We start from the raw sequence: 22,088 nt of genomic DNA on the forward strand, positions 1-22,088 counted from the left end.
GGACTCACTTGTTACTGTTAGGGGTATCGTTTGGGACACTGGTTCAGACAATGCAAAGTGGAGTGAAGTCCGGCAGCACAATCCAACATGAAACCCAAGTTTCCAGAAAATGATTGTCTTAAGCATATAAGATGGAACTTCGCACCACCAATCTTGCATCAGATTATCATTCAAGTAAAAATTGTCTTGAAGCAAATACATAGAACCAACTTTAGATAGTAATATTCCCCATGGTCATCCAACAGAAAAAAAAGGGATTTGGGCGGTGGTGGATTAAGGGAAAACCATCTCCTCTCAACATATACACAAAATATAACATAACAGGATTTTACCTTAGCCGCGTAGAACTTCGAGTTGTTCTCCTCAGATCACAAATGGAATTAGAAGCTTGAGAGGAACCAACTTCAACTGTCTCTACCTCAGTCTTGCAGCTCCTAGATCTCTTTCTGGTTGTCGTCCCCGACAAAGTTAGTTGTCTTTGAGTGCTTCCAGTAGTCTCTTTCTCCTCTTCATCTTCTACTGCTTCCACTTTTGAAACTGGAAGATGCCATTCAGAACCACAACCTGGACAAACCCTTTCAACCTGCATCTCATTGACCCAGCACATTTAATGGCAAATAACTAAACAAATTATATGTGCTATGACAAGATGTACTAAGAGATTAAGATATATACCCTTCGTTGAGAAAATTTCTTCTTCAAACAGTAACAATGAATTCGGACCGTACAATTTTCCTTTTGGCACAATTCGGCCTGTAAAAACGAGTAAAAGGAACATATCAGATATTAATTGGAATCCATAAATATTCTCAAATTTTCTGCAGATGTAAGAGGTTGACTCTTTTACAGATTATTTAAACAATGCAGGGCAAGAGATTGCCGCCCAGTCGCACGGACCCTGCACCAGAATGGGGGCCAATGACATCGCACGCAGGGGCATCAACATGAATGGGATTTTTTATTTCACAGGAGGTGTGCAGTAATTTCGCACACCTTTGTGTCTGGGCACATGGGCAACGCAGCCAGGCTGCTTTCTTTTTCCCAACAATAAAGTATCTTCTGGCACCAATGCGAGATGAAAGATGATTTTCAGAATTCCAAATGCTGGTTTATGAAATAACCTCCAAAGGTAATTTAATATGTGATCCATAAATTAAACATTTTGTATACCACTTTCAATCTCTGTACAATCAGAAAATATTATCAATCCTGGACTTTCTAGAAGGGCCAGGTATGGGGTCAGTATGGCCCAAAATAATAATAGCAGCTACAGGTTTTTACTACTAAAATACAAAAAAATCTCCAAGGGTGATCCATAACAGAGGCAATCTCATCAAGTGACAAAATAAAATTACTTTACAAGGTGAATATCACTTGCTGAGTGCAATATTTTTTAAGAATGGCAACCAAAACCCATTTAATTGATTGGACAGACTAGAAGCATGGAAGTACCAACAGAATATTGCCCCATATCCACTCATAATATAGTAGTGAAGTAGACATTTTCAGCTGGATCAGTCATCAACATAACAATCTCTAGAGGATAAATTTAGCATACCAATCTAGAGAAATGTTCACTAGCACCTAACAGGAAACAATCCCATCAAAGTAATATATATATATATATATATAAAAGAAAAAGACTATTACTCAATTAATATGCCAAATCTTCAATTGTATGAAGAGCATACCTTCACTCCAGCCTCATTGCATACATCGCATGAAGGAACACCATTACTGCGGAACCAGCTTCGAAGATCTAGAAAGGATCTGACACCGAGACCAATACTGCCTTCTGGCATAAAGCAAAGCCACTGATCCTCCACAAGGTCACCAAGGGTTTTCTCCTTCTGAGATATTGTGAAATTCCTGAATGCAGGAGGGACTTGACTTGCACTACCCTGTGACTGTGATGCCATCCCAGTCTGAACATGAAGAGAAACCAAGAGGACTGTCAGACTAAAGAGATGATCCAGGTATCAATTAAAAAATGTAAGCACTTGTGCATTGGCAGAAACATGACATTGTCCGTGTTATGGCAATGACGCGCTCGTCTATTTAAGGAGGTTCCACATTCTGGCATGCACAAAACTTCTATAGATATTTGTTCTTTCTATTACATCTCTTTTCTCTTAATTATATCTCTATTATAATATGCATGTTGAAATGAAGCAGATCTCAGAAGCATCCTGTCTCTCCTTCATCCAATGTTTTTAGTTGCATATCTAATCAATTCAGACAGCCCCAATCAGCCAGTTCGAACAGCCATTTCCAATAAAGTACACCAAACTGGTCAATTTAAACACCTTGGTCACATTACTTGGCAAGAAGAAAAGTCCTATCAGCAGTCAAATCATCTACAGCTGCACATTCTGGATCAAAGGCATGAAACACCAAGAAAGCAAAAGAAATGTATGCTTACTGAGTGCATTTGGAGATCTGGCATAATCAGACAATCACAAGAAAATTTATGAGTGGCTCCGATGCATGATAAGTTGTGAGAAAGTTGTTTCAGGTGGCACGAACGTGTGCAATGGAGGCCTTTAAATGCTCAAGTAAATAGGAGTGATTTATTCAGATTGAAGGAGCTAAAAGAGCCAACAATAGGCCTAAAATGACTCCAGGATAAATGGTGAGGAAAGGCATGCATAGCTTAGGACTAGTAACAAGTATGGCTCTGAATAAAGATGAACGGGAAAAAAAAAAAATGTGTGATGCAGAATTCAGCAAGAGAAGATGGGCCTGTTTTGTGTTTGGTTCACTTTCTCGAGTCGAGTTGGGCTTAATTTTAGTGCTCAATGAGTTATATGGGCTTAATATTTTGAGTTTACTACTTTAACGGACAATTTTATAAACCAAATATTAGGGTTTAAGTCCTATACAGGATTAAATAGTTGGTTTATATTTTGTTAGTTTTCTACAAGGTTTCTACTTTTTAAGGTTGTAAGGATTCCTACACCAAGGGGTTTCCTATTTTGAGTTGTGCCCTACTGTTATAAATAAAAAGAAGGGCTGTAGTAGCCCCAATGATATTATGAGGTAACAAAATTCTGGTTGTGATAACCAACGGCTCGTAAAATGCAGCTGGGCTGTGAGAAACAGTTTACTACCTTGGTGGGATGCTAGGAAACCGGTGAGAAGCTGGTGAGGTTTGAGTGAGAGGCTCAACCATCTATTCTTCTATCTTCCTTCTTCTTTTGTTTCTATTTTATTATTGCTGCAACCCCTGTTCTGTGGAGTACATGATACCTGCTACATAGTGTAATTGCTTGCAGTTTATTAAGCTAAAGCATTGATCTCATCAAACCAGCACCAAGTGAAGATTCTGTGGTATCACCCCTAACCTACGGCACCTCTCCTATGATGTTATATTGCAGCAGAACTTAAGTCATTTACAACATTTTTATTCTGGCCATCAGATTCAATCATTGTTTTGAGGGTGTAGCCCTTCCTCTGAGACCTTCCATCGACGTGAACATCAGCCTGCTTTAGTGTTTAGATCTTCAAGCATGTAAGTTGCCAAAAGTGTCTTAGTTTCTAATTTCAGATCTGTGGTGTTATCTCCACATCTGGCCATCAGCTACCCAAGGAATTTTGAAGAGTTTTACTACTATTATTACCCTACCATCGACGTCAGTTTCAGTCACATCCCATGGCTGGATCTGCTGCAGAAAGCAAGTTTAATTTGACTCCTACTGTCATATGAGTTCATCAAATCATATGTGTTAATCAAGCCTTCATCTTGTTATGATATTTGGAGGTCCATCTCCATTGACCAAACCCTACAATCAAACCAAATTTGGTGAAAATTCACGTCCAGTGAACAATATAACTTAAAATTTTCGAACAACTTTCTCTGATTTGCAAGGTGGTAAAATGGATCAGGTTGCAGATCTGATCCAGAGATTCTGACTCAACCAGAAACTCAAAGAACAGTGAGAAAAATGCCCCACTGAACAGAGAATCAAGATCAAGCTTGTAACTTGATATCAGAAACTAATAAATGACAGTAACTGAATACAAATCACAATAATAGCAATGACAGTGTTCAGATATTAAGAACTGAACAGAGAATTCAAGTGCTTCCCGAAAAAAACAGAGGATTCAAGTACTGACCAGACCGAAGAAAGAACTCAAGATGAAGGAAAATCCAAAATACGCTAATCAGAACAAAGGACTCAGGAATCCACCTGAGGTAGAGAGAATTCACACCCAAGCAGAAAAATCACAGAGTGCCACTGAAAAGTAAAACACAGAATATTATTTCTGAAATTCGTATGCTAGAAACTGAGTAGAATCCTTATATAGATCACCAAGAAACAGACTCCTACTGTGACTAGGATTAGCCTAATCAAACTGACTACTTAATGGCCAATAAAAGACCTAAAACAGCATAAAACAACTTTAGAAATCCTGAACTTGGATTTGCCGCCTCTATTTGCCAGTGACTATTTGATCTGGACTCTTACCATATGAATCTGATCCATTCTCTTTTTCTTTTCTCCTTTTTTTTTTCTTTTTTTTTTCTTTTTTTTTTTTTTCTTTTTTTTCCTGCTCTAGATGATGACATTGACAACACATCCACAGCAATTAAGTGACAAATAAGACTCCACGTTGCAATATCAAAGTTTATTATATGGGACCCTCAACTCACCACTTGTCTTGTGATTACAGGAAGGAGAATGTAGCAGCACAGCCAAGATTTACAGATTTCTGAAGGCTGAACTACAAAGGAATGTAGTGTTACATTGAATAGAGTTGAAGAGTAATGTCAGACTAAATTACCAAAGGGTAATCAGTCCCAATAAGATCCATTACGAGCTCCAACAAGTACTTAAAACAGATCTCAGTACAAAACCAGAAATTAGGTAAAATTATGTTAGAAAAGTCGTGGGTTTATCTCTTGTGTGTAACCACGATAGCTGATTTGTTTCCTATTGTGGGTCTATCTCTTGTTTCCTATTTAGTTAGGATACTATGGTTATTTTTTTTCTATTTTAAGACAAGTACTAGAGTCTTAGTCTGATCAGGATTCCTTTCCTAGTCTGAGAAGGAAGTCCTACGTTGATACATTATTATAAATATCTATCGATTGGGAGCTGTAGAGAGTATCAGCTGTTGTTCTCTCAGCAGCCCCCTCTTTCTCATCTCCTCTCTTCCCTCTTTCAATTACTGGTTTTACTACTTCGATATTGTTTCATCACTTCATGGTATCAGAGCAGTTGAATTAGTAAAAGGTTTTCAAATCTGATTCTGGTTTAAGAGTCCATTAAAGGACTTTAGCTTTTATCTGGTCGCAGCATCTATGCTGCATATATTTTTGGTTCTGCCCTAATTAATGATAACTAAAAAGAAAAACTAGGGCAGCATACTACCTCTGCATGAAGAAATTGGAGCATGACAGCCAGTATTGATCTATATTCTACCTGCAATTTCAGATTTCTGGGTTTTCTCTTCTCCAAATCTGGATCTGCAATTCCTTAGCCATTCGATGTGGCTCATTTCTTATGAAGGAAGATTAGTCCATATACAAGGTACACTCGATCCAATTATTGGGTCCAACCTATGGTCTGATTGTGATTAATTTAATCTCTCAACTCTGCTGGCGCATGCTCTGTTTTTAGCAATTTTTTTTTATTATTATCGGCTACTTCTGTTACTTCTGATCTAGCCACCTGATTGAGCCTATCTTTCGAAGTTTTATTCCTCTACATTAGACCCTCACTCAATCTTTGTCTTAGGTCAATCTGACCTCTTGATAATTTGGAAATTAAAATCACCCAAAATATAGTATTTCTTGAAGATATCTTCTGCCGATTGGTATTCTGATTATCTCTTTTACTGCTTCTGTTCTGAAATCAGTATCCGAGTCATCTGATTTCATCTTATTCAACTGATTAGCTGCTTTAATGGATGACCCTAGGCCACCTAATGACACTGTACAAGTTCAGATTACTACTATTAAACTCTCTGGAGTTTCCAATGACCTTTTATGGGCCCAAGCTGTGCAGGAATACATACATTCCTATTAGAATAAGAACAAGTGCCGCAGGGGCACATTGGGGCTTTCCTCCTTCCACCGACCCTAGTTAGAGTGGGGCGGCTGGATGGGGGGGTTATACTTGTAATTACATTATGATTTCTGTCTTGTACTCCTATCATGACTCTATCATGATTCTATATTATAAATATTGTGATCAGTTAAAGACACACAAGCATTCTCCCATTCTTCCTATTAACATGGTATTAAAACCTAATTTCTTATCTAAGTTTTCAGTTTCCAGCCCCTTCCCCTTCAAGAATCGCAGACCTTCATCACCTTTCCTTCCATCACCTTTGTTAACCTCCATCTTCTCCTACCTCTGTCCCATTAACCTACCACAGGGCTGCACTAATGAGGTGGTGTCTACGAATCTAATGGATGTCCTATACCCTACCTCATGAACTGAGACACCAAAAGCGCATCCAAGAAAATTAGGGTTCTTCACCCTCTGCAATTTTTTTTCTTCTACTTTCAGGGAGTGGTTTCTTCCTCTTTAAAGAACACACTCTACCTCTTGAAGATCAAGTACAGCTACCTAGAAGGCTTCATCATCCTGATTATAGAAGAGAGCTATCCTCCATCCCTTTTGAAGAAGAGATTCTCTTGGCTATCAAGTCTAATAAATTTGAGAAAAGCCCTGGTCCTGATGGTTTCAGTTTTGGTTTCTTCTTGGCTGCTTGGGACATTGTAAAGGATGATTTGGTTAAATTTGTGCATAGTTTCTTCTACACTACTCAAAATATTCATGGGATTAACCAGACTTTTCTTTGCCTTGTCCCCAAACTTGAGGGGGCTGATCATGTCTCCTCTTTTCTTCCCATCTCTCTCGCTGACCTTTTTATAAGTTTATTGAAAAAACTATTGCAAGTAGACTAAAGATGGTTATTGATGATCATGTGAGTTATAATCAGGCTGCATTCATTCCAGGGAGGAACATTGCTGACAACATCCTGGTGCCATGAAATTGTTGAAGGCTTTGATAGGAAAAACCAACACCCTATTGTTCTTCTCAAATTAGATATTCACAAGGCTTTTGACTCCATTAGATGGAAATATATTTATCAGATTCTTGAGAGAATGGATTTTCCCCCGAATTTCATTCATTGGATTTGGTGTTGCATTTCCTCTCCTCGTTTCTCCGTCCCTGTTAATGGGTCTCTTCATGGTTACTTCAATTCAAAAGTTGGTACTCGTCAGGGATGCCCCATCTCCCCCTTGCTTTTCTCTATTGCGATGGAAGGTCACTCCAAAATCCTTTCAATCAAAACCGAGGAAGGTTTCATTCATCCCATCCCTAAGTGCAAGGCTTTGAAGATCTCCCATCTCTCCTTTGTAGATGATCTTATGATTTGCAAAAGCAATCTTCAATCTGTAATAGGCATACCTGAAGCCCTCTGTTCATTCTCTGCCATGTCTGGTCTTCAATTTAACCCTCAAAAGTCTTTTTCTTTCTTTGGAGGAGTCTTAGAGCCTTTGAAGACTCAATAAGGGGCATCTTAGGGTTCCCTGAAGGTCATCTTCCTATTACCTATTTGGGCTTGCCGTTGATCTCTTCCAAACTTTTTTCCCATCATTATTCCCCTATTTTTTATAGGCTCCGTAAGAGACTCCAACTTTGGAAGAGCAAATTACTCTCCTTTGTAGGTTGCTTGGAACTAATTAGATCTGTTATGCAAAGCTCATATTTATATATTGGTCAGGATTTTTGGCCTTCCTACTACCGTCTCTTCCAAAATTGAATCTCTTATGTCATCTTTTCTTTGGAAGGGTAGTGAAATCACTCATTTTCTTCATCGTTTGAGTTGAGAAAAGGTCTGTCTTCCCAAAAGGAAGGTCTCGGCCTCCGTAGAGTTAAGGATGCTAATATTGTTAGTATTATCAAACTCATCTGGAAAGTGGCATAAAAAAAGAAAAGCATTTGGGTCGATTGGGTATACTCTAGATATCTCAAAACCGAAACCATTTGGACTATCACATGCTCTATGGATGTCTCCTGGGCATGGAGGAAAATCCTGAAATACCGACACCTTGTTTCTGATCATATCAAATCTTCCATTGATGATGGTTCGAATACCTATCTTTGGCTTGATAATTGGCACCGTGATGGGGTTCTAATTGCCAAATATGGGGATAGAATCAGATATGATTTGGGATCTGATAGGTTAGCAAAGGTGTCTTCCATTATGAACAATGGTATTTGGGACCCTGGACCCGGAATTTCATATGTTCTGATTGAGATGTGGAACAAATTACTGAGTATCCAGTTGAGACATAGAGGGAGTGGGGATGCAGTCCAATGGATGCTCATGTTGCTTTACTTCATATTATGCCTAGAACCTGCTTCGTTGTATTGCCCTGGTTGTCCCATGGTATAGAATGGTTTAGTTCTCCTCGGCTATTCTAAGACATTCTTTTACAACTTGGAAAGCTATGACAAATTGTCTTCCCACACAAGACTTTCTTAGGCATAAAAATATTTCTATCCCTAATTATTGTCTATGTTGGAATTCTTTTGAAAGCTTAGAGCATTTATTCTTTAAATGTCCTTTCTCAAAATCAATTTGGGGAAGTATTGTCCGAAAGCTTTGGTCGACTCCCAGAATAATTCTTCCATTTGACAAAGAATGGAGATAAATTTTGAATGTCTTTAATGGTAAAACTTCATGTGACTATTGGCAAGTTGGTTTTTAGTGCAGCATTATATCATATTTGGTGGGAAAAAAATAAAAGGAGATGGACATCCAAATCGCAAACTCTAGAGCAAATTCAGGATGTTATCACTTCTGAGGTAAGAAATAAAATTCTTCACAATTGTGTTGGTTTCTCTGATACAAGCAAAAATAGGTTCTTGGCATCATCTTAGGACCTTCCGTTATTCCCTCCCCTCCCCCCCAAAAATTTGATGTATCATCTCTTCTCTATATTTTGGATCCCTTCCCCCCCCCCTTTTTGTTGTATCATCAATTTGGATTTGTCTTATTTCTTCCCTCCCCCCATTTTCTTGTTCCCCCGTCTTCTTTGCTTGTTTCTTCCCCCCGGCATGAGCCTTTCCTAAGGTTGGCTTGTTTTGTCCCACGCCTGTTGGGCTGGTTCTAATGGGTAGGGCCTTTGCCCTTGTCTAGCTGGTTTAGGCTTTGTCTGTTGTATATGTTTCCATTTTTTTAATATATTTTCCATTCACACAAAAAAATAAAAAAATAAAAAATAACCACTTTGTTTAACATAAAAAAAAAAAAATTCAAAGGAAACTAATAAGGCTCTCTAACAAGAAACCTAAAAAGGAAGCTAAGAAGCAATTCTTGCTGCCTAACTAAGAAATAAAATAAAAACCAAATCTCCTCTAATGCTGGAATCGAGTTTCCCTTTTGCTTGCAGTCCAAGTCTTTCAATACAGCTGTAATCTTCAAATCAAATCCTTCTAGAAAGAAACCAACTTGTAAAGCTGTTTGACAAGCCAATACTAGAAGATAGAAGGCTGCAGCTGAATAGCGAAATCGATGGGAGCTATTTTCCCCATCAAGGAACTCAGTCGGCCAGCCCCTTGAGCTGGCTCTTGGCTGGCTCGATTGGCTAATGTTGGGGCTGTTTGGTCAAACATTGGAACCTGGTTCGATGGAATCAGCAACCCTCCTATTTTTCAAGCTTGATCTACATCAACTTTCCCCCTCATAGAAAAAATTTGTCCTCAAAATTTTGAAAAGTGTGAGGAGGATTTTCATATTATGCACATCCATCTTCAGTCCATAGAAGAATTCTAGACTCCTTGAACGTATGATGTAGTCGTATCAAGAAGGACGTCACCCTTCAAGGTACTTCAGGGGGATGACGAACTCCGCGTGCTCAACTTCAATGTCTCCAGATGTATACATAGGGTAGTCTTCTAGCACGTCTTCTACCTTCTCTTCTTCAAGCTAGTGCTCCTCAAGTTCTTCCTCATTGTTCACAGTCTTTTCAATGGCAGGAGACAGGAGTCATGTCTAGGGTATAGATACCAAGCTCACCCGTATCATCTTCAGTCGCCACAACTTCATTATCAACATCACCAGTTGTTCTATCATCTAATTCTCCAAGCTCACATACTAAAAGCTTTGGATTAGCCTTAAGTGCCACAATGAAGAGTTGGAGTTCTATCGATATAGGCAAAAATTTTGCAAAGTGTCCAAAACCCCTACAATGGTAACATTTAACATCTTCTTGGCTTCTTCAGAAGACATGGCTGTCTTTCCCTTGTCAATTGTAGCTAATAGAACCCTGGTAGGAACACCGGTTGAATTGTTAATTAGAACATTGGATTCACCATCAATGACCGGTGGACTGAAACGTCGAGGGGTTGCTTTGAGTAAATATTCCACGCCCATTGCCTTCTCAAAGTAGTCATTCAGGATACGAATCCCAACCACACCAATCTTACCCCAAATATCATGCCTCAACCCCAATTTGAATCGGGACAAAAGTCGCTCATCATCTTCATCATCATGCCTGTTCGACAAAGTAAATCGTTGAACTTGTCAATGTACTCTTCCACAATCCACGGTCAAATTGTCTTGTTGAATGATGTTGAGTAGATCATGTAGACGTCTATGATAAGTTTTGGGGAGGTACTCCTTGAGGACTTCTTTCATCTAATCCCATGTGTGCAGCTCCATGTGACACCGTGTAAGTCTACCCTTTTGAGTGCACAACCAATCCTTAGCTCCTCCAATGAGCTTAATGCTTGTTAGTTGCATCTTTCGATCCTTCAATAGACGAAACCACTTGAAATAATTGTCAAGTGAACTCAGCTAGTCATGGAAAGCTATTGGATCGTGCTTTCCATTGTATTCTTTCAGCTCCAGCTTCACTTTGTGCTTGTCGTCATGGTGCCATTGATCGCTGTAATGATCTTCTTCCACATCATCATAATAGTTATTACGGGCTACCCATTGGGCTGGTCGAAGAGGATGTCTAGGTGCATGATTCATGATAGACTGTTGTTCTACCTTTTGAGACAACTCTCAGAGTCTCCCTCGATCTCTTGATCCACAGCAGTCACCTTCTCAGATAGTTGCGGTAGGGAAAAAAATATTGCATGATTAGTAGGGGCCTAGTTGAAGCTTCCTCCGTCATAGCTCTGATACAAATTTAATGTCAAACTAAATTACCAAAGGGCAATCAGTCCTAATAAGGTCCAGTACAAGCTCCAACAAGTACTTAGAACATATCAGATTAGACAGAGAAGAACAGATCTGAGTACGAACCCAAAAACTAGGTAAAAATTTATTACCTATAATCGAGAACTCCGGCAAGGCTCAAGCGAGCCTAATAATGAGGTCAAGTGGGGACTTTGCTTAGGTCAATAAAATCATAAAATCTCAGCTCAACAGGTCACAGGCTGAAGAGATCTGTTACAGTCAAAAGCAGGGCAGAATTAGGTCAAAACCGGCTTGAATGGGTGATTTTCAGCCACAGCAGCAGTAGACCTCAAATGGGCCTCAACTCCTGGTCGAGTCTCTCTCCTAGGGTCACCAATAAGACCCTAAAATCCTGCAGCAATCCGAGTACAGAAATTTGAGATACAGCACTCGAAATTTCTTCATGGGAAACCCTGTAATGGAAAATCAATAGGCTGTGCATCTCTTCTGATCAGCAATCTTAGAGGGCTTCAATGCCACAGAAATCAGTAGATAAATAGAAGAATAGGAAATGAATACAAAGAGGAATAGAAGGGATAGACGTGGGTGAGAAGAATGGGTAACTCAGCCTTGAACCTCTCACCCACTGCTATCTCAGCTGTTGAAACATCCTGTCTCAGGAAAAAATCAGCAAGCAAAGCTCATAAAATATCATTAATCAATTCTTGTCCCAACAGCTGCAATTGATTACAATAAATAGGCTGTCAAGCCTTTACGAAAAGGAAATAATATAATTGGAAACTAACTAACCTCCTAAACTGATTTGCTTGCTTGACGAGAAAATAAAAAACTAACCACTTTGTTTAACATAACAACAAATAAAAGAAAACTAATAAGACTCTCTAATGAGGGGCCGGTGGGCCCCAAATTTTCCAGGTAGGATGGCTGTGGGTCCACTTAAAGACTTAAACAATTTAGATCCAAGATCAGGGAGCAAAACAATAAATATGTTGATGTTTAAAAGGGAGTGGCATTCCTATAAATAAATTGAAGCTCACAAGGGTGGCAAACTTGTAATTCGTTAGAACTTCAAGACATGAGCACTGGTTTACAAAGCACTAGTAGAAAGGGTAAACTGGAAATCAGATGTAAAAGTAGGACAGTGAAGAATACGGGAGAGAGAGAGGGGTATTAAGTGAAAAGAGGGATTAAAAGGGTTTGTTGACAACCCACGATGGTTGTCTTCAACCTCCAGACAAGAGGAACAGGGCAGAAGTCCAAGGGTCTTCAAGTGAAGAGAAACCCCCTCAATATGGGTCGGATGTACCTGAAAATTCAACTGGGGAATCGATTAATCTACCCCAATTGATTCCAGCAAGAACTGGCTGCAAAAGTCACCTTACATGGAGTATTTAAGGTCTGAAACTGAGCCCAGCGATAGCCTCAGATCTGGATTCAGTTGCAGGTCTGGTCGTGGGGTATTACTCACACCAGGGACTGTTTCTGGTCAAGAAAATCCTGCAGTTGGGTCACTTTAATGTGGTGAAGTTAGCCCCCAAGTTTGAAGCTGAGAGGACTTGTATTGGGGAAGATCCCTTCAATTCCTTGGGGCTGTGATGTACTGCCCAGAACAGGGGATTCTCAGGTGAGTAAATATCAATAGCAAAAGTCCAGAAACAATAGATGAAGAATCAAGGGAGAAAGAGAAAGAAAGACAGGAGAAGAGGGGAGGTAGAGAGATCGCAAGGAAGAAGAAGAAGAAGAGGGGGGGGCGAGAAGATAGCCACGCAAGGGGGGTTTCACAATCACTTCATTTTTCATTAATTAACTAATTAATTCCTTGGGTTAAATGCCTTACTTATATTAAATCAAAATAAAACTCTTAAGATTGAAATAGAAAATATTAATTGCTTCATAAATTAAAGTCTAATAAAATAGAAACACAATAAAACTAAAATTGAAAATTTCTACTTACCTAATAGCTACCCTAAAATAGCCTAAAATAAAAGATAACAAATATTCTCAAATAAAATAAAATCCTAAAATATTCTATTAATCTTGAACCCAAATTGGATCTGGGTCTTGGTCCGAGTTCTGGAGCGGATATGGGTCGACCCATCGGAGCGCTGCTGCATCAACTCCTCTGTTGTTTAGAAAAACTCGTCCACGAGTTTTATAGAAGGAGAAAATCAACACTACTCAATCAGCATCCTCGATCAATGGCTCCAATGGGGTAAAGATCCAACGCACCTCGTGATCAACGGTCACGATTTTTTTATGGTCATCAACAAATGATATGTCTTTGATCGGAATCGGATGGTGGGGCTTCACTAATGAGATTGGGCCATCGATTAGTTCTTCAAAAGCATCCTTCATCGGATCGTCCCATTCATCTTCAACATCGACAGCAAAGCTTGATGTAATGGTCTCTAGATTGGGGGCACAGTTCTCAAAGTGTCGTCACAATGTCATGAGTAACGTGACCTTGCTGTCCACCGGGTTTCCGAATACGTGACTCTAGGGCATCAAGTCTTGTGTTAATGTCCTGGATGGTAACAGCTTATGCTTCTCTTTCTATCCTACTAGCAACCAATTCTTCTTGAAAAGCTCTAACCATCTTCAACATCTCTTCATTCTGTCGAAGTAACCAAGTCCACAATTCATATGAGGGGGTGGTGTAAGCAACCATTGGAGTAAATAAGTTGACAGGAAATTCGCTCTGGTACCAGATAATGAGGAGCCGATGGGCCCCAAGTTTTTCAGGTAGGATGGTTGTGGGTCCACTTAAAAACTTAAACAATTTAGATCCAAGATCAGGGGGGAAAACAGTAAATATGTTAATGTTTAGAAGGGAGTGGCATTCCTATAAATAAATTGAAGTTCACAAGGGTGGCAAACTTGTAATTCATTAAAACTTCAAGACATGAGCACTGGTTTACAAAGCACTACCAGAAAGGGTAAACTGGAAATCAGATGTAAAAGTCGAATAGTGAAGAATACGGGAGAAAGAGAGGGGTATTAAGGGAAAAGAGGGATTAAAAGGGTTTGTTGACAACCCACGATGGTTGTCTTCAACCTCCAGCCAAGAGGAACAGGGCGGAAGTCCAAGTGGTCTTCAGGTGAAGAGAAACCCCCTCAATATGGGTCGGATGGGCCTAAAATTCAACTGGGGAATCGATTCATCAACCCCAATTGATTCCAGCAAGAACTGGCTGCAAAAGTCACCTTACATGGAGTATTTAAGGTCTGAAACTGAGCCCAGCGATAGCCTCAGATCTGGATTCAGTTGCAGGTCTGGTCGTGGGGTATTAGCTCACACCAGGGACTGTTTCTGGTCAAGAAAATCCTGCAGTTGGGTTGCTTTAATGTGGTGAAGTTAGCCCCCAAGTTTGAAGCTGAGAGGATTTGTATTGGGGAAGATCCCTTCAATTCCTTGGTTCTGTGATGTACCGCCCAGAACAAGGGACTCTCAGGTGAGTAAATATCAATAGCAGAAGTCTAGAAACAATAGATGAAGAATCAAGGGAGAAAGAGAAAGAAAGACAGGAGAAGAGGGGAGGTAGAGAGAACGCAGGGAAGAAGAAGAAGAAGAGGGGGGGCGGGGGGGCGAGAAGACAGCCACGCAGGGGGGTTTCACAATCACTTCATTTTTCATTAATTAACTAATTAATTCCTTGGGTTACATGCCTTACTTATATTAAATCAAAATAAAACTCTTAAGATTGAAATAGAAAATTTTAATTGCTTCATAAATTAAAGTTTAATAAAATAGAAACACAATAAAACTAAAATTGGAAATTTCTACTTACCTAATAACTACCCTAAAATAAAAGATAACAAATATTCTCAAATAAAATAAAATCCTAGAATATTCTATTAATCTTGAACCCAAATTGGACTAGGTCTTGGACCGGGTTCTAGAGCGGGTTTGGATCGATCCATCAGAGCACTACTGCATCACTCTCAAACAAGAAACCTAAAAAGGAAGTTAGGAAGCAATTCTTGCTGCCTAACTAAGAAATAAAATAAAACCAAATCTCCTCTCATGTTGGAATCGAGCCTCCCTTTTGCTTATAGTACAAGTCTTTCAATACAGATGTTATCTTCAAATCAAATCCTTCTAGAAAGAGAACCAACTTGTCAAGCTGTGTTTGACAAGCCAATACGAGGAGACAAAAGGCTGCAGCTGTATGGTGAAATCGATGGCAGCTATTTTCCCCATCAAGGAACTCAGCTGGCCAGACCCTTTGAGCTGGCTCTTAGCTGGCCAATGTTGGGGCCGGTTGGTCCAACATTTGAACCTGGTTCAATGGAACCAGAAGTCCTCCTATTTGCAAGCTTGCTCTACATCAAAGAGTGGCATTAGAAATAGAAGAGAATAGGGTAAGAAGAAGAAATAAGCACTGTTATGGGATTGTGAACAGAACCCATGAACGGTAACTTGAATAAATGAGAAGATATAGAAGGGAAGAAAAAATATGAGAGAGAAACTTAGCCTTTGCTGATCAATAAGTAATCAACCTACTCAATCAAAACTCAAACTAATCCATTCAATCTCGCATAGCCAGAGGGCAGGCTACATATCCTTACTAAGACTAGAACTTTCCTAATCCTTAAAAAACTCAAATCACTTATTTGACAATGCAATTGATTAAAAATAACATAAATAAATACTAAACTGAATAGGAATTAAAGACTATCTACAAGTTCAGAAATCCTACAGAAACTTGGACCAAATAACCAATTGGCCTCTCAAAATCCTGATGCAATTACCAAAAGACCTAAAATTAATACCCACTTGGACTAAATTTTTGTGCTCTATATTTGAGACCATTACAGCAATAAAACAAAAAACCTAAAAAAAAACTAAATAAAACTAAAAAAAAAAAACTAAAAACTAAAAACTAAAAACTAAAAACAAAAAACAAAAAACAAAAAACGAAAAACATAAACAAAAACCAAAGACCTGTAACCATCTAATACCAAGACAAGGAATATGACTGCATTAAGCACCCAGTGTCAACTGTGTTTCAAAGGGTAACAATCTCCGAATTAATGTCCAGATTAGACGGGCTAAATCATCTGGCCATGCTGAATTTGTGCAAGTATAATCTTTGACATGGTACCAATTCATGTATAGGCCGTAATTCTTAAAAAATCTGACATGTAGGACATATGGGTTGCATAACTTTCCTGACTTCTCCAATTAAAAACTGGACTACAAAAAAAAATAAAAAATCACTGATACAAATATCTGAATGACATTAATTTATAGCTCATACTTATTTCAACATATTTACATGGCACATTGAACAGAAAAACATTTTGCAATGAAATGGATTTAATATCAGTTAAAATTGCAATACCTGATTGTCCAGACGAATATTCAGAGCATCAATGTTTGATATGCTACCATAAGCATTTGCATCTTGCACAATTGCTTCTATCTAAAAGAAAAAGTATTGAAATAAGGTAATGATAGGATAAAATCAGTGAAATGTCAAAACATCTGAGCATAAGTGCATATAGAATAGTAGCATACAAGCAGCATAGGCTCCCATACATCGACAAAGAAATATAAATTTGTTACAACAAACTACCTTTCCGAACCATAGAAGAATCTTTAAGAGAAGGCATGGAAAAATTAGACATCATAATAATCTAATGTGCCATAATACTATATGGATCGACACATGAATTATGATACAAGCACCCTGCTTTAACATACACTAACAAAAATATAGAATATGATTCTTTTTTCCAATGAACTATCTTTTCATCTCTACACATGAGTGGAAACATAGTTGTCAAGGCATCTCCAAGGCATCCATGTCCTTTTATGTGTCCAAATTGACGGCAAATCTTGTTGACACTTCACGAGTTTGCGTTGATTTATGTTTATTCCCCTTTGGGTTTTTTTATGAATATGCTTATATTATATTCAATACTTTGTTTTTTATATGTTGATTTTTCTCATATTAGGTCATTACTAGCATAATTGTATCAAAAAACATTGATATGGATTCTATGCTGCATATAAGCATAACCATATAAAACTACCATTGCTATAATACATAATCATTTATCGCATGCCTAGGGCAACTCCTAGGAAAGCGCCTTGTCTCCTAGACGCCCTTCCAACGCCTTGGGTTGCCTAATACCCTTGAAAACTATGAGTAGAACCAAGGATTAAAGTATCGGTATCGGTCGTCGTATCGGTCGGCCAAAATTAAGATACGTATCGGAGGGTATCGTATCGTATTGGAGATACACTAAGATACGCTAAAGATACACACATAAATGGATAGAAAACATTTTTTTTAAACACTTTTGCATAAAGAATTTGTTAAAAAAAGCTATTGATAACATGTATTATGCATAAACACTAAATTGAGGGTATCATACTCATAGTTATCAATTCGGCCGAATAATTCGCGAATTATTCGGCCGGACCGAATTTTTCCGAATTTTATCAAAAATTCGGACCGAATCCGAATTAAAAATAAAATTCTTTAAAATTCGCGACTTTTTCCAAAATGAATATAAATCGCGAATAATTCGGACCGAATCCGAATTAAACCAAATTATTCGGTCCATTTAAACATTATTTAAAAAAAAAAACCAAAAATAAAAAATAAAAAAAACAATTTTTTTTTTAAAAAAACCCCAATAAGATTTTTTGACCGCTTTTTTGACCGAATCCTTAAATTAATCGTCCGAATTATTCCGAATAATTCTCCGTCCGAATAATTCCCGAATCCGAATTTGCTAACTATGATCGTACTAAGAATTCAAGGTCTGTAGTTGTCCCATAAATGTAAAATCCTTGTTCCCAACCTTGATTTCCACTTTAGTTAGGGAAAAATATGGCTGACAACAACTTTGGAACAAAAACCCTTCAAAAAATCGTTTTTTTCTGAAAAATTGCCCATATTGGCCATTATATGACCGTAGCACCGATACGTATCGATACTCACCGATACGTACCGATATATATATATCGATACTCACCGATACGTGCTGATATATACTGATACGTACCGATCGATACATACCGATACTCACCGATACGTACCAATACATACCGAAACGTACATTTTACCTCAATTTTATATTTTTCATAGAGTCGTATCGAGGCATGTCGTATCGTATCGATGTGTATTAGTGGTGTATTGATGCATATCGGTATGTATTGTAGGATATATATATTGATACGAAATGATTTAAAAAATTCAATGTATCGTATCGGTGTGTATCGTATCGGCCGACTATATTTAAGATACGTATCGGAGGGTATCGTATCGGTATCGGAGATACTTAAAACCATGAGTAGAACCATTAAAAAAAAGTACAGGACAACTGCAGGGAAACAAAACATTTATAAAGTCGTACAGATACTACAACATGCATGTATTCCAATATGGTACACCTCCCAACTGATGTACTTCCATGAAGTCCATCTCAAATATGTACCTTAAAACCACTTGGTTTCACCCCTATTAGGGAACAAACTTTCAATATGTAGAAGCAAGAAAGAAATCCAGAGACTTATAAGAGAGTGAATTTTGGAAGAGGGATTGATAGACAAACAAACTGGAAATATACACCCTCCAGCTTCCAGGTGACATGGCAGGAAAGACAAAGGTCAACTACAACATTTTCAACGGAAATACCTTTTGAATTTCCTCTTTGATGACATATCAAGTCTGATCTGCAATAAAATTGCAAGTTAATGACCTAGCTTTTAGCCTAAGAGGACCAATTTTTTATTAGAAACTTTATAGTGGAAATTAAAAGCCACATATCAGGCTGTTAGCAATACAAAGACAATGATATCTGAAGCCAAGACAAAGTAGGGCAGAACAACGAGCACCCTACTTTGAGGGAATGGTGTATCTGATTCATTCTAAGTCGAACCACCCCCCCCCCCAAAAGTGTAATGGTGTGTCTGAACTTTGATAGCTACTCCCTAGGCAATCATGGGAGCATCAAGCATTTGTGCAGTAATTATATCTGATTTGGGGAAGATATAAAGGATCTACTAGCTCTGCAGAAGGAGACTATGAGAGAGAACAGCTCTCTTACGATAGGATTGGATTTTCCTATTAGAAAAGGCTTTAATCACATTGATGGTAGGAAATACAGAATTTCTATCTCTTAAGTGGTTAGTTGTTAAAACAGGGTTCAACCCCACAACATGCAATTGGAATGTCAACTTTAACGCCATATTGGTTGTGCTATGCATGCCTGGTTCACTCTATATACCACACCTCATCCATAAAAATGCTTCTTTTCCTATTCATTCATCTATTGTTAAAAGGAAAAACGCATGTCTAAATAGTCACTCCAAGGGTTATATTTGGACTGGCACATCAAGCTGTGTAATGTGAAAGAGCAGTGTCGCAATTCCAACGATTGTATATCTAGGGATTGGACTGAATCAACTATGTATCAAATTTCAGACTAAGATTCAATCATCTACTCTCCCATGATGTGGCATGCCACCTTTCAATAGTCCAATAATCAGCTGGTACTCATGAATATTTTTTAATCATATGTTTTGCCATTTGACCAGTTCAGTTTGGGTTGGAACTTGACATGTGCAGAGGGGACCTTGGGTTTTACTGTCCACAAAATTCATCCCCATGTAATCTGCCACATGGCTCAATAAAGTGCATATCTGAAGATTTACTTTAGATGTGCCTGTCCAGAAAAACCAAACCCTGAAAGTAATTAGATGTATAATGATTGAGACAGGTTCTGCAATTCGGCTACCTTTATCTTCATCCAATGTCCAAGCATTAGGTTAAGCAATAGCCATGCAATATCACTAACAAATACTTTTGTAAATAACTTAATGCTTAAAATAAATTAAGCAGCATAGAGACTTACAATGCCCTTGTAGAAAGCAATCTGCGGAACTGAATATTTTGTTCCAAGCTTGGATTGTTCATCAGCAACATTATTCACAACCCCATAATAAACCTTGCCGTCATACTGGTTTCGGCAGCCCCTCAACTCAAACTGCACATAAGAAAGTTCCTTGTTGATTTTCAAAAGATAATCATTGAATAGCTGCTTGTGGCTACCTGCAACAAAATAAAAGCAGATAATCCGTATCAAACCACAGAATTATACCTAAAAAAATCAGAATCAAACTGCCCAACTCTAATCAGAAATATAAAAAATATCAACTGAAATTCAAAATTAACATTTAAAAAAAAAAATTAAAATTTTGTTTGAATTGAGTGAAAGATTTACTCTACATCCATCCTTTCACCGAAAATCAAAAATGGAAAACTGAAATAGAGCAAAACAAAACCTGGACTTTTTCCTGTGACACCCATGAAAACCTTATGGAAATCATCTTCCTTTAGAGGACCGCGTGAGAGGAGTGTTTGAACTAGGGTGTGGTGACTTGGGCTCAACGCAGGCATCTTCGATGGCGCTCCAAAACCCTAATAATTCACGAGTATAGACACGGAAGAAAAACCCTTGATTCTCGAAAACCAACGGATGTTGCAGAGATACGCTCTTGCAGTGGCTTCTCGAAACCCTAAACTCAAAGCAAGCGAGCGAGAAACAGAGAGAGATTCTAATAGGACTAGGAGGATAGACGTTTTCCCGCCAAAAATAATTAAGAAGAAAGCGGGGGAGAGAGAAGGAAAGAGCACGAGTTTGGGTTGTTGGGTGGGAATTTTGAACACCACGGTGAAGAGGCACAGAACTAACGGATTTGGAAGGCGCTCACAGTGGGACCCCAATAAGTAAATTTCAATCCAAGGCCTTTTGATTTGAATCTTTCAGCAGTAAAAAAAAAAAAGCCTTTTGATTTGAATCTAAACGATATTACAGAGGAACTGGCTGATTCCACATCCTCTGCAGCCGTGAGCTACAATGAATATCGGATGGCTGAGAGAGTATCTGCACACGTGCCCCAAGGGGTTCTTAGCCACCCGATGCTCATTGCACCAGTGCAGGGGCTATTTTCACAGGATTTTTCACATTTTTTCTTCTTAGAAAAAGAATGGTTCTTGGTTACCTCTACGTCAACATAAGGAGCGTAAAAAGACCATCCTATCTCCATGTGGGCAATGCCTCCACCTACCTTTCTATTAGCCTATGTGCTAGCACAGTACCCATGCGACCAAGGTTTGGTTCTTAGTCCTGGCCCTGCACTAACACATTGGGCTAGTGAGGGGCCCTACATGACCATAAAGATAGGGTGGGTTTTTTTAGTTTCCCCAGGAGGTGAGGTGTAATTTAGCCGCCTTATGTATCTTGGCGCAAGGGCCACGCGAATAGGGACTATTCTTCTGCCTTTTATGCTATTTGGGAGTGAACTGACCTTTCATCACCTCCATGTCTATGCACAAAAGCACACGACTAAGGGTGTTAATCGTTTCAATTTCGATTGTTTGGTTTAGTTTTGATTTGGTTTAGTTTTGATTTGGTTCAAGATACAAAATGTAGAAACCGAACTAAGAATAAGAACACATTTTCAGAACAAAAAAACGAACTGACTGAGTTTGATTCAATTTCAATTTTATGTTTCGTAATCGATTTCTCACTTGGTTTTAATTCGGTTTCATATTCATTTTAGGTTCTATTCTCGGTGTTTAAGTCAATTTTGTTACATATTCATTGTAAAGAGAAAAAAAAACATTACGTGTAGGGATCATAATCCACGAATTTCTTTCCATACACTAAGAAGGAATATAATTTATCATCTATATTTTGAAATATAAATAAAAGAACATAAGATTATCGGTTCCTTATTCAATTTGAAAATAGGTAATCCATTTCAGTTCAATGGTTTTAGTAATGAAACCAAACGAATCAAGAAAAGATTCCAGTTTTTTAAACTAAAATCAAATTGATTTACTTCGATTCAGTTCATTTTCAGATGAATGGTTTAGATTCTAAATTGACAC

The 22,088-nt window shown here is 38.4% G+C and overlaps 1 protein-coding gene across 1 annotated transcript; it reads right to left on the bottom strand.

Moving 5' to 3' along the window:
* Positions 1-127: 127 nt before the first annotated feature.
* On the bottom strand, positions 128-20,855 carry LOC122061988 (non-structural maintenance of chromosomes element 1 homolog). The gene is made up of 6 exons (XM_042625599.1): positions 20,477-20,855; positions 20,047-20,243; positions 16,521-16,601; positions 1,692-1,925; positions 676-753; positions 128-583 (listed from the first exon to the last, which is right to left on the bottom strand). Exons 1-6 carry the CDS (start codon positions 20,589-20,591, stop codon positions 329-331), a joined length of 960 nt encoding a protein of 319 aa, XP_042481533.1. The 5' UTR covers positions 20,592-20,855; the 3' UTR covers positions 128-328.
* Between the last annotated feature and the right edge of the window lie 1,233 nt (positions 20,856-22,088).

This window comes from Macadamia integrifolia, chromosome 14 (genome assembly GCF_013358625.1).
Source record: "Macadamia integrifolia cultivar HAES 741 chromosome 14, SCU_Mint_v3, whole genome shotgun sequence".
NCBI lineage: Eukaryota > Viridiplantae > Streptophyta > Magnoliopsida > Proteales > Proteaceae > Macadamia > Macadamia integrifolia.